The 13588-nt window shown below is 47.2% G+C and overlaps 1 protein-coding gene across 1 annotated transcript in view; it reads left to right on the plus strand.

Annotated features, from left to right (window-relative positions):
- LOC147683514 (alpha-1,4-N-acetylglucosaminyltransferase-like) overlaps positions 1-10605 on the plus strand; it is a 277993-nt gene extending 267388 nt beyond the window's left edge. Inside the window, exon 3 of the mRNA XM_086944868.1 lies at positions 9342-10605. Coding sequence (XP_086800994.1) covers positions 9342-9917 — 576 coding nt within the window. The 3' untranslated portion in view covers positions 9918-10605. The remainder of the gene's footprint in view (positions 1-9341) is intronic.
- The last annotated feature ends 2983 nt before the right edge of the window (positions 10606-13588 follow it).

Here is a 13588-nt window from a genome sequence, read left to right on the forward strand (position 1 = left end):
CCATTGCTCGTCGGTAATAGGGACGCCCAACTCAGCAACCCACTGCTCCCGTACCCGACTGGTCGGGACAGAGCGTTGCTGTCGAATGGCACCATACAACTTCGAAACTAGATGACGACCGTCTGAGACCAGGAGCACGTGAAGAGGGAGGGTCGCCTCCGGTTCCGAAGGGAAATCCGGCAACAAGGCACGTAAGCCCTGTCTCAGATGCACATAATAAAACAGCTCCAAAGGGGAACAGGCGGCAGTACCAAAAAACTGAGCCTGGGTACGAATGGCACCCTCATGAAAAACGCCACCCCACGTAAGGATTCCAAGCCGCTTACAAAGATGCTGAAACCCCGTTTCCTGCAACAGAGACAAATCAGGATGATAGGATAGAGGCAGTGCCGGCGAGTAGAGAAAGGAAACGCCCAACAAACGCGCCACCCGTTTCCAAGCGTCTACTGTGCATGTCACCGTCGTTTGATGCGTGTCCACATCAGACACATTGCCCAGTACCAACCCCTCCAGTGGGAGCGGATGGGCAACCCAATGTTCAGCCGCAACTTGGGGCATAAACGGCGTGGGGCGCATCCAATGGTAAGCATAATGCGTTTGGGCGCTAAGGTAGTAAAGCTCAAAATCAGGGACATCAAAGCCTCCATCAGAATAGGGCAACGTAAGGGTAGCCCAGGCCACCCGTGGCTGTTTGCCCCCCCAAAACAAACGAATGAGCTCAGAACAAAGCCTGCGAAAAAAGTAAGCCCCAGGGTGATACGGAATATTTTGAAACAGGTATAGAAACCGGGGCAGGACCACCATTTTGATGAGGGACGCCCGACCAGCCATGGAAAGAGGCAACGACATCCATCTAGTGACGTCATCCGCCAGCTTGGTAATCGCTACGCCATAATTAAGCCTGACAGTCTCCTCCCTGTCCAATGACACAACAATGCCGAGGTACCGCAGCTCTGAATCGCACCACTCCAAAGATAAATCAAGAGGAAACCTACGAACCGCCGCAGTAAGCGGGAAGAGTTGGGATTTCTGCCAGTTGATGTGTATCCCGGAGACACCCCCGAAAGCGACCAACTCACGCAATAGCCCATTAAGGTTGTTCTGAGGATCCTTCACATAGAGCGTGACATCATCCGCGTATAAAGAGATCCCGACCTGACGTTGAAAACAATTGAAAGCGCTCTGCTGGTGTTGCTGGCGAATCCTGCAGGCTAAGGGCTCTATGGCAATGGCAAACAGGAGGGGCGAAAGGGGACACCCCTGCCGGGTTCCTCTAGTAAGAGGAAATGGGGGGGAGAGCACACCATTCACCACCACTCTCGCCACCGGGTCGGTATATAAGAGCTTGACCCAAGAGATAAAGATCCGAGGAAACCCCATCCGGCACAGGACATCAATAAGGTAACCCCACTCCACTGAATCAAACGCCTTAGTGGCTTCGAGGAAGATGGCGGCGACCGGGAGCTCGGGAGCAATGGTCGGGATAAGGGAAAACAAAGTCCGAAGATTGTGGGAAGTAGCGCGACCAGGCACAAACCCCGATTGATCAGGCAAGACAATAACAGGCATGAGCTCAGACAATCTCACCGCCAAAACCTTTGCGAGTATTTTGACATCACAATTAAGTAATGAGAGGGGCCTATAGGAACCCACGTCCAGGGGATCCTTACCCGGCTTGAGCAACGATGTAATAGCGACCTCTCTCATGGAGAACGGCAGTCGTCCCTCCTCCAGGGATTCCACAAAAACCTCACGGAGAACGGGGGCCATAATGTCCACATAACATTTATAGAATTCAGCAGGAAGGCCATCCAAGCCTGTGGCCTTCCCGTTATTCAGAGACATGATGGCATTCCTGATCTCTTCCACCTCTAGAGGTCTACCCAAGAACGCCCGATGATCGTCCAACAACCAACAGAGAGCCAAATCATCCAGGAATCCGCCGTATCGTGTCTCCCCTGATTGCTGAGTCGTGTACAGTTGGGTGTAATGGTGAATAAAAGTGCGCTGAATCTCCGCAGTGTCCCGACAGCGAGTGCCATCCGGCAAAACCAATTCTAGTACGTCCGAACCATACCGTTGATGTCTAGTAAGCGCAGCAAGGACCTTCCCCGGCCTCTCCCCCTCACAGTACCTTCTCGCCGTCCAGTACTTCCCCCTATGTTTAGCCTCCCTGGCAGCCTCTTCCTCATACTCGGAGAGCTTGGTGCAGATCTGGCCCAATAGATCGGGATCAGAGCCAGCCTGCAATCTGTGTTCCAAGTTGCGTAAATCCCCCTCCAAGCCCTCGAGAGTTCGAACAATCAATTTAAGCATCCCACAGCTTTTGGATATAGTGACACCCCGGATCGTAACCTTGAAAGCCTCCCATATAACCTCAACACTATCAACAGAGCCTTTGTTCCTCGGGAAGAACGCTTCCACCTCCTCGCCAAGCTCCGCTTTAAACACAGGGTCAAGCAAGGCAGTCGGAAAAAGGCGCCAAGGTGGGCGCGGCCTGTGCAGCCCGGGCACAGAGAGCACAACCTTCACCGGGCAGTGATCCGAGTATGTATGAGCTAGATGTACCGCCTCCCGCAGACCAGCTACCAGCCCCCTGGAGAGAAAGACATAGTCCAGCCTCACCCAGGAGCATGCATGCGCAGTGTAATGAGTGCCCTCCCTAGAAGCAGGGTGAGAATACCTCCAGCTGTCAATCAGTCCAGCCTCCTCCACAATACCCCGCAAAACATCCCTAGCTTGCACATTGTACTGAGGGGATCCGTCCGACCTATCCACCTGAGCTTGAAATGCAAAATTGAAATCCCCCCCCACACAATGTGAGAGGCATCGACAGCAAGCACATGGCCCCACAGGGTAAGGAAGAAGGCCGGAGTATCAATATTAGGAGCATAGCAATTGACAAACAGCACAGTGACCTGCCCAAGCCGCCCCCATAACTGCACATAGCGCCCCTCAGGGTCCTCCACAGATCCCAGTTCTTGAAAGGCGAGCGATCGTTTAACAAGAATAACAGCCCCGCGAGCATACGAGGAGTACGATGTAAACACCCTAACCGCAGCCCACCGCCCACCAAACCTAGGGGCAGGCCCAGGCCGCAGATGCGTCTCCTGCAGGAGGGCCACATGAATAGCATGCCTATCCAAATACTGTATCACATTTCGACATTTCCTGGCATCATTAAGACCCCGTACATTCCAGGACAATATTGATATCTTGTCTATAGTGTCAGTCGACATTAGCCATGGTCGGGGCACCATAGGACCCAGTGATAAGGGGCAGTGTGCCCGACTCCCAACGCCAGCCAGCAGCACGTCACCAGCCCAAACCACAATCGCCCAACTACACACACTCCACAGACCTCCCAGCCATCTCCAAACCAATCAACCAGAACCCCACCTCCCATCCCCAGACAGCCCCATCCGTGCAACAGGCACGCAAGGAATACAACACACAACGCGCAGCATACACAGCTCACTCGGCCCTCAACACGCACACGCATCCCCCATGTAGCGCGCTCACTCCCATCCAGCCGACGGATATAGCGGCCATGACGCTCAGGTCTAAGGAGCGCGAAGGCACAGATCCCAGGATCAATACCGTCCAACATGTTAAAGGACCAGCCTGTGCAGCGGAAGCGTATCCGTATTTGCGCAAACACACAGCAGGAGCAAACAGCACAATAGTCCCAAGGACCGGGCCGAGCACGTGTCACCCACATTGTCCCCTCCCCCACCTCCCACCTGATGAATCCCCAACTATCAGGACACTCATACCCCAACCCCCCTCCAGTCCCAAACACCCATCCAGTCAACCAACAAAGGACTAGAAACCCAACCAAAGGTAATAGTGGGGAACACCCTATGGGGTACCTACTAGAGGTGCACAGCACCACTCCCATACACCACGCCAGTGTCCGGGCCAACGAGTCACACACGGCCCAGGCGCAGCGCGGGGGGGTGGGTGCCCAGAGCGCAAAAAAAAAGTCGCCAACCATCGGTCCCATACCGACCCCAAGAACCGTTACTCAAACAGAAATCAGCAATCAGCCACGATTATTCCCCACAGTACAAGGCAAGGTAGCACCGAGGCCACCGAAACAGTCAAGCGCGTGGGCACGCAAGGCAGGCACCATCAACGTCTCATGAATGCAAGATCACCCCATTCAGGCGACCTCCTCCTCTGCCGCCGAATGGTCTCCTTCGGGGTCCCGGTCACCTCTCCGGTCCGCAGCAGCTCGTTCACGCTTGAGACGCTTCACAAAGTCCTCAGCATGCTGTGGGTTAGTGAAAAAGTGCTGCTTTGCCTGATGAGTCACCCTCAGCTTAGCAGGATAAAGCAAAGCATAGTCCACTTGAAGTTCTCGAAGTTTCTTCTTCACCCCTAGGAACTTACGACGTTGGTCCTGCTCCATCGGCGTGAAATCAGGGTACACGGTGAAGGACACCCCCTCAAAGGAGAGGGCACGATTAGTGCGGGCAGCCTGGAGGGCAGCGTCCCGGTCGCGGTAATTTAAAAGTCGTGCAATAATAGGGCGCGGCGCAGCCCCAGAGGCCGGCCGAGGCCCCAGTGAAAGGTGCGCCCTCTCGACGATAAACTGCGAGGAGAAGGCCTCCGTACCAATGGCACCCACCAGGAGTCTCTCCACATAGGTCTCCATTTTTCCAACATTTGTCGACTCCGGCACACCTACTATCCATACGTTGTTGTGCCTACTCCTCGCCTCCAACTCCTCATTCTTAGCGGCAATCACCCGCAATATATTGTCAATCCTCGCCAACTGTGTGGTATGGGTGGCAGCAGTATCGTCGTGGTCCGAGATGCGCTGTTCCGCCGATGTTAGGCGTTCCTCGTGCACATCTAGCTTCTGCACCACCGCATCCATGCGCGACGACAGTTTGTCCACTTTGTCCACTATCGTGGCAAACCCTTGCCTCATCTCCTGCATCATCTGCTGAAAGTCCGGGGCTTGTAGCTGCGGCCCAGTATCAGCGACAGGCGGGCGGGGAGACCGCGAGGCCCCAGCCTCCTGCAACAGGCGCGTACCCCTCCTGGCCACCCCCGAGTCGAAGGATAATTTGGACTGCTTAGTGTCCGGCTTCCCCATGATAAAACGCTACCAGTTCGATGGGGCACACAAGTCAATAAGGACCAGGCCGTGAGCTGTGCACAACACGCGACCACTCACCACAGTCGGGGGCACGAGCAGGCATGGACACCCCGCCACTCCCAACGAAACAATGGCCGCCGTTCCCCTCAGGCCAAGGGCTCGCTCCCTAAGCGCCCAAACGACAATCCGCGGCGTCTTCGCAAGGCAACAGCTCCAGGACAGTTAGAGGTGAAGACCGTCATCCAGTCCCGTTGCAGGGGAGCGCTCCGCAACGCGCCCAGTCGGCTATCAGGTCCGGAGGAGGGAGGGGGACCCGGGCCTCCACCCCACGTGCGAAGCCTCGGGCTAGCGTAGAAGGTAACGCCGGGCTATGGAGCATCCGACATCCAGAGCGCGAGTCGGGGAAACTTGGAGCCCTCGTATCTTCGGCTAGCAAGCTCCGAATGGCGCAGGAGTTGGACCGTGGGTGGTCAATCGATATACCAGCCGAACTCTGGGGTCAGATCAGGGCGCAGTGATGGTCAGCAGGATCAATAAACGGATAATAGCTCCGGGCAGCAGGAGCCTCACGGCAGTGTGGCCATTCTGCAGTGCGCCCTCTAGCGCCCCCCTTCATTCGGTAAATTTTACCGATTTCCCATTCAACCCTATGAGCCTCCCGGCCCATAGGAATGAATGGGAATCACTGTATCGGTAAATACCGATTTGGTAAAAGGGGGAACACATTGAAGGGTGGCAGGGTGTCACTTTGACACCCTGTTGCACCCCTCAATAGTGCATGGGTGCACAAGTGGCACACATACATGCCCTAAGGGCATGTCTGTCTGCCACGTGTCGTTGTTTTAAATTGCAAAAAATTGCTTCTTTTAGGGTTTTTGATATTTACCACCAACTTGTAGTTGGTGGTAAATAACGAATCTTAAAATGGAAAAAGCACTCTTTTGAGTGCTCCCTACATTACGGATTCGGTAATTTACCAAATCGGTATGTTAAGAGTTCAGTAATTTACCGATTCCTTAAGTTACAGATTTGGTAAAATACCGAATCCTACAATCATGCCACCTACATCTGAAAAGTCTAATACCGGTCGGAAACGGACGAAATTTGGTCATTTCAGGCGTTACCGCCCGGTATTAGGCTACTTACATTTGGCCCTTAGTTTCTATGAAGAAACCTTGAAGGAGCTACACAAATGACTGCTTGCTGATTTCAGAATAGTGTCTACTTTTCTAAATTGTATAGCTTTCCAGGATCCATTATTACTTTCACACCCATTTCTACCATTAACTGGAAAGAGGTTGAAAGCACAAAAAATAGCAAAAATAGGCTATGTCCCAGAAATATGGCAAAACTGTGTAAAATATTTTGGTTTTCTGACAAAAGTCTGCTTGTCCCTGAAAGCTGAGAAGATGGTGATTTCAGCACCACCATACACCTTTTTTGATACCATTTGCAGGGAAAAACCAAACGCTTTCATCTGTAGCCCTTTTTTCCCATTTGTCCCCCCAAAACTCAAATCTACCTGTATTTTGGCTAATTTCTGGGTCCCCTCCAGGGGAATCTACAAACCCTGTGTACCTTTAGAATTTCCATAATGTTGGAAAAAACGGACGCAAATTTGGCGTGGATACCTTATGTGGTCAAAAAGTTACAGGGGCCTAAGCGTGAACTACCCCTAATAGCCAAACAAAGACTTAGCACAGGGGGGAAAGGCCTAGCAGCGAAGGGGTTAACATGCGGAAGCGTTTCACCTGAGTAACTTGGATTATATTATTTAATAGAAAGACATTAAAAGTTTTTACAAATGTCTTTGGCTCGGCCCCTAATGATAATGCCATAGGTCAACTAAGAGGTAGGTCAGTAGTCATGTAAAATATCTAAACATGGCCTAGATTGTAATTATAGATGGAGCAACACTTAAGAAATGCTTGAACAACATACATGCTGAACTCAAGGAATTTTCAAAGAAAGCTCATATGTGATGATAAAGAAAAAGAAGGTTTTATGAAATAAAATACGTGCATAGGATCACACAGTGGCATCAAGCAGATTATCTGGTTTTGCATTCTGAAATTCAGCCACTCGTAAGGTGTCTCTGTCTCTCTTTCCCGTTTACATCAAAGTCACTTTTATTCTTGGCACATAGGAAAATCAACACATAAATAGCAGACCTGTCTCACGACCCACACACCGAACTCCAACTCCCAAGCCAAAAATACATTTATTTAGGGGGTGTCACACAAAAAAAAAATCTAAAGCCCCGCCTCTGCTGAGCACTATTTTACACAATCTGACTCCCTGAACCAAACGGAGAAACCAGTGATGACGTGGGTGATGTGTGGAAACCCCGAAATATCTCAGATGAACAGCATCTGTAGTGAATTGGTGAAAAAGGTAGAGAATAGAATGCAATCTAATTAATGGGAGAAAGCAGTGCAATAATCTCTGAGGGAAGAGCCACTCTAAGGGGCAGATGAGGAGAAAATGCTTGCGGAGAGTGGAATAATATGATACCTCCAGGGTCAACAAAAGATAGATTTAGGTTTAGATGGTTAAAAGGAAGGGTAGAAAGAAACAGGAGGTTTAAAATAGCAACACGAGGAGTTGTAAGAAAGAGTTACTTATCTCCTGGCTATTAGTTGTGTCTCTAGTGGGCAAACCGGAAACACAAGGCAAAAACATCCCACACACTGTTTCCTTTCTTGTTCACTTACTGCTTATGCAGTTGTAATCAGTCACTTGGGCTTATGATAATAGAAGTAATTAAGGGCCTTGTCTTTCACCACCATGATGTACATTAAATAACATTTAATTTGAGGGTAAAGGTTTCTTTGTCATCATCTTTTAAAGGCAAAGTAAACCCCATTGGAGAAGGCTTGAAGTAGGCTTCCTACACCACATGCAGCGATGGGTAGGCAAGTTCATGTGAAAAAAGCACTTGCAAATCCAATTAGCCTGTTTGGCTTTTTGAATATTTGCTGTAACCACAAGTAATTACTAGATGTCCCTCTCGAGTCAGGTCCAACTGATTTAGGTCTTCACAAGGCTTCAGTAACTCAAGTTGTTACTAGATGTCTCTCTCGAGTCAGATGCTGTTGATTCACATGTCCTTCACAAAGCTGAGATGATGTGGCTTCAATTTAAACATTTAAGATAAACATTTTTGCTAATAAGTTGTAATTTTTTCCTATAGGACATTCGACTACTAAAATGGGATTGATACATATTGCAGTTTTTTGCAATTGCAAATTCTGATTCGGAGTTTTTGCAACTGTTAAAATGTTAGCATATGTGAACCTATGTTCTTTGAACTCTGCTGCTGGGTATATGATTGGTCAAAGTAAATTAAATGTAATTAGTTTTTGAAAGCCTGGTATTTGAGTAATCAGTATTATTACTGACTACATGATGTAGATGTAATATTAAGCATTGTAGCCCTTCTAATGTGTTGACCTTCCCAGAGTTTTGGTATGAGTGGAAAAGGTAGTGAAAATTCATATATTGTAATCAGGGTTGATATATCAACAGTGCACATCAGGAATGGAGGTTGGCAAGTGTGATGTGTGTGTCCATTTATGGGTAGCCCTGAAGTTTGTCCAATTGTTCATTGATTATTTTATTGTCTGCTAAGCGACCTCGTCGTGTTTCTGTAGAAAATGCAATAAAACATCTACATTTCTTACTTATAATTCATTCCATCTACATGTAGGATGTTGCATGAAGAATTGATAATGTGGGCCCATCTTTACTGTCACAATCTTTATACGTGATGTATTGGTCTGTTTCACATTCAGGTGTCTTATGTTATGTACTGTTTCCGTGGATGCAAATACTACACAGTCTCCAAATGTATACTGGACGGTGAATTTCGTATTTATCATGAAGGTGTTTGTTGTTGCGTGTGAGGTTGGATGTTTCATGGTACTCCTCTATGAACACGCTTAATTAAACCTGTGGCCATTTATTTATATTTCTCAATTTCCAACATATTCACATAAAATTTAATTTTATTATTACAGGCAATATTTCAAAGTATTTCTGAATATATCAGAAACTGTTTTCCATACAATGGATTTAATCCAGGGACAGTAGATTATTTGTCAATGTTAATGCGTATTAATAGTTTTAGAAAAATAGCTGTGCTATTAGATTAAAAAACACTTTATGCTAATATGTGTAATGAGATCCTTTTCAAAACCTCAAGTCTGACATATGTTTCTTCATTATGCAGGTTAACTACACAGGAGAAAAGCACTGGCTCCACGTCAGTTCAGATGCCAGCAGACTTGCAATCATCTGGAAGTTTGGTGGGATTTATATGGACACAGATATCATCTCCATTAGACGTATCCCAATGGAGAATTTTCTGGCTGCACAGCATCAGAATTTTTCCAGTAATGGAATCTTCAGTTTTTCTCCCCAACATGACTTTGCATGGGATTGCATGAACAGTTTTGTCAAAAAATACAATGGAAACCTTTGGGGGAACCAGGGCCCATTTTTATTTACTAGAATTTTGAAAAATTGGTGCAGTTTCCCACTGTTCAATGGCAAGGAGGATGGGTTGTGTCAGAACATTTCAATCCTGAACCCTCAACGGTTTTACCCCATTGGGTACACTTCCTGGAGAAAGTATTATGAAGTCTGGAAGATCAACCCAACCTTTAATGACTCATACTCCTTGCACCTATGGAATTACATGAACTCAGAGGGAAGATCTGTGGTTGCAGGGAGCAATACACTAGTTGAGCACCTTTACAAAACCTACTGCCCAAAGACCTATGAGGTTCTGATCCAAAACACATGAATGTAATTGATGGAGATTTACAGAAGCATGGACTGGGTCAATTGGCTGTAATTTAATCAAGTCAGGTTGATCAACGTTATGTTACTTTTTTAGTATCATTTTTTCTTTTCCTTTCCACTCAGGAATGATTCATGGGAGAATCATCTGGGATACAATCAAATTAATTAGTTATTAGTTGTAGGTCATTTCCTATATTATACAAGTAGAGCATGAGTGTTATGAGTCATTTTGCCAATCACAGTTAATACAAAGCGGAAAGGAAGACTGACCCCCCATTAGATGGTACAACATACGCCTAAGGTGGTATTCACTCTGTCCGGGTGAGGGTCAGCTGTTAAAAGCACATGGATCACTTTGATTAAAGCCACGTGAACCTAGCTTTCTAAAGGACACTCAGAGTAGACAACAGAATGGTGATTGCCAATAAATGCAAAAAAGGGGAAAAAACATTTATTCCCTATCCTACGAGAATGGCAGGTCTTAGGTTAGGTGCCACCAGATGCCCAACTTTGAAACAACTGAAAGCATTACTTACACTAAGACACATTTCCACTGGGGATGAAGAGTTAGAATTTCAGTAAAGGTCCTGGTATACTTAGCTTCTAGTACCAATGACTAACAATGGATGGGAACAATACAATATATATGCAAACTTTGAGAAAGCACAAAACAATTTTGTAAATCTATTTTTTATGATAATGGCTATTTTGACTGTTTTTGGTATTATCCATCAGATACTATGTGATTGATATAAATGTTACTTTTAATTTGGTTTGGTGTAAATAAATATACATTTTTCCTATACATGTGTGATCCCATGTCATGTAACTGTTGCAGTTACTCGAGATGAGGAATTATGTTCCAAGTGGAGTCAAACTAGGGTTTGTGTTGGCTATAATATTTACTATTGGCACATCTCAACACCTAAAATATACCCAGTGTTCTCAACAAAGAGTGTGGTCAGCAGATATTGACTCCTCAGTGTCAACCAAATAGGATGACATGGGACCTGAAAGGAGGATTGATGTTGCTTGAGACCTTCTCCTCCCGACTTAAAAACCCCTGGTGCTCTTTTTCAGCCACCACTTTTCTTTTCACCACCCAACAGAGCTACATACTTCCCACAGGTTAGGCAAAATGCTGCCATGCATGCTGATCTGTTTATTTCCGCTCAACAGCATTCAACTGCACCTTGGTCTCATTTGCTGTCTGCACAAGAGGTGGATGGAAACTAAGCCAACCCCAAACTCTAACACAATAATGGTGAAGCACTTTCCAAAATTCCAGACAGGCATCACTGAGGTGAAGAAGTGAGAACATTAGAACAGCCCAAACTCAAAGCCAACAACCCCAGGGTGTGCTTTTGCCTAAATGAGGAAGACTTTATATAAGTATATATGCAGATCTAGTGTTTGAAATCTTGTTCTTTCACCTTATTCTCCTATTTGGGCTTAGGCTTTTGCCTAATTGAGGAAGACTTTATGAGTATATATGCAGATCTAGTGCTTGCAATCTTGTTCTTTCACCTTATTCTCCTATTTGGGCTTATGCACACTGGGATTCTATGCTGTGAAAAAGGGTGCAATGTAATTAAACCTTTGAGGACCAAAGACCAAATGGTCAACTTATAAAACATATCTGAAGTGAGAAGGGAGTGAGCCATGCATAAAACGAAGCAGCAGCAGCAGCAGCAGCAGCAGCAAATGAAGGTCCATCTAAAATACTTTGGGCTTGAAGGGGCAGATTATTCTGTACCTAAATATTTTTGTATGATTGTCATACAGGATCTTCCACTGGTCAAATGGAACTTTGGTTGTCACCTGAAAGCCTATGAAAGGAGCTAGCATCAGCAATACATTTCAATTACAGTGAAACCAATCTGGCTCCAAAACAACAACAGAGGATGGTCTCCAAACCGTGAAGGTTTACTAGCACATTTTAGTCAGGTTATGTTGGACTTGGCCCTTTTTGCAGGGTCATCCCTGAACTTTTTGCCTTCATCCTGTATTTTGTCTGACCTGTTTTTGTTGGTTTTATGACTCTGGGCACTTTACCACTGCTTATCAGGGCCAAAGTGCATCTGCTCTTCCTAATGTAAATTGATGTATGGATTAGTGACTCTATGATTGGCTTGTTTGGCTTACTTGTCAGACCCTAGTACAGTGCACTGCGTGTGCCCAGGGCTTGTAAATCAAATGTTGCTGGTGAGCTTGCAGCACTGTTTGTGGCCCCCATCGGAGCAGCTTGTAAAGTGTGTCTCAGGCCTGCCATTGCAGAGCCTGTGTGCAGTCTGGTACGGCCATGTTGACTGGGCAAGTGCACCCACTTGCCAGTCCCTAAACCTCCCCTTTTATACATATTAGTCACCCCTAAGGTAGGCCCAAGGACAGGGTGCATTGTAGGTAAAAGGTAGGACATACCCTGATGTGTGTGGCCTGTCCTGATAGTGAATGACAGCTGTTTTCGTTTTTCACTATTGCAAGGCTACCTGTTCCCCATAGTCAGAATGGGCAGCTTGATTATAACACCTTATAATCGTAACTGACTCATGGAACTAGGTAGAAATTCGAGTTTAGTATGCCTGAACTCAGACTGATAAAATACATATTTTAGTGAAGTTGGTTTTAACATTCTGTGTTTGAAAATACCAGTTTTAGAAAGTAGGTATTATCTTGCCTAACTGTCCAAGTCTGCCTCTGCTAGGTTGTGTATTCCTTGTCTGGAGTTTGAGTGACAGGGGCTGGGGGATTCCAGGAGACAGGGTGAGTCAGCACAGGGCTGAATAGACCAATTTGCATGTAGAGTGGTGGGAGGGGAGCACCTGGGACCTAAATAGGGCTGTGCCTGACTTCCACAATGGTGGCTCCTCCTCCTGTGGTGCGTCTGATGTCCCTAGCCCACACTGTCAAAGTAGAGAAGGAGTCATGTCAACAAAGTGCTCCAGGACTGACCAGAACTGGTTTGGACTAGATACAGACACTCTCTGCCTTCAGAGAACAAAGAGAATAGTAGTATAAAAATTGGGGCCCAGAACTTTAGATCACTTCTGGGAATCAAGACGAACCTTTGCTGAGGAGAAGAACTGGGAAACTGAAGGAGGAGACTACCCCTATGCTGCGTGTCTTTGGGGTTGGCCTGCAGTGGTTGCTCCATTGCCAAAGAAAGGAGAAAAAGGACTGAGTGTGCTTTCATCATCTTGAGGAAGATCTCCAAGGGTTTGAACTTGAGCTTGCCTCCTGCCTAAAGTCTCAGGGATACAAGACTTCACCCCTTCTGCTTGCCTGCATCTAGAACTCCGGTTTTAGCTGCTGCAGAAGGAAATTGCAACACCGACGCCGGCGAGCGATGCCGTCTTCTGCACCAAAGCCGTGAGCGCTACTCTGACTTGCAGCGTAGACCCGACGCCGGCCGCCGTGCCACATCGACGCCAGCGAGTGACGCCATAACCTGCCTGAAGCTCCGACTTGTGCCGTGGCTTCGACGCCTGCTGCTGGGCCGCATCGACTCCGAAGCTAACATCGACATCTCGGAGCCGATCCTTGACGTGGGTGACCGAGAATCCACCAACAGCACGACATCGTAAGGAACCATGGTTTCGGCGCCATCGTGACATCACCTCCCCGATACAGTAAGGAACTATCGTCTCACCTCCCCTGTGCTGCAGTAAGAAA

The sequence above is a fragment of the Lissotriton vulgaris genome, chromosome 11, assembly GCF_964263255.1.
Source record: "Lissotriton vulgaris chromosome 11, aLisVul1.2, whole genome shotgun sequence".
In the NCBI taxonomy this organism is placed as follows: domain Eukaryota; kingdom Metazoa; phylum Chordata; class Amphibia; order Caudata; family Salamandridae; genus Lissotriton; species Lissotriton vulgaris.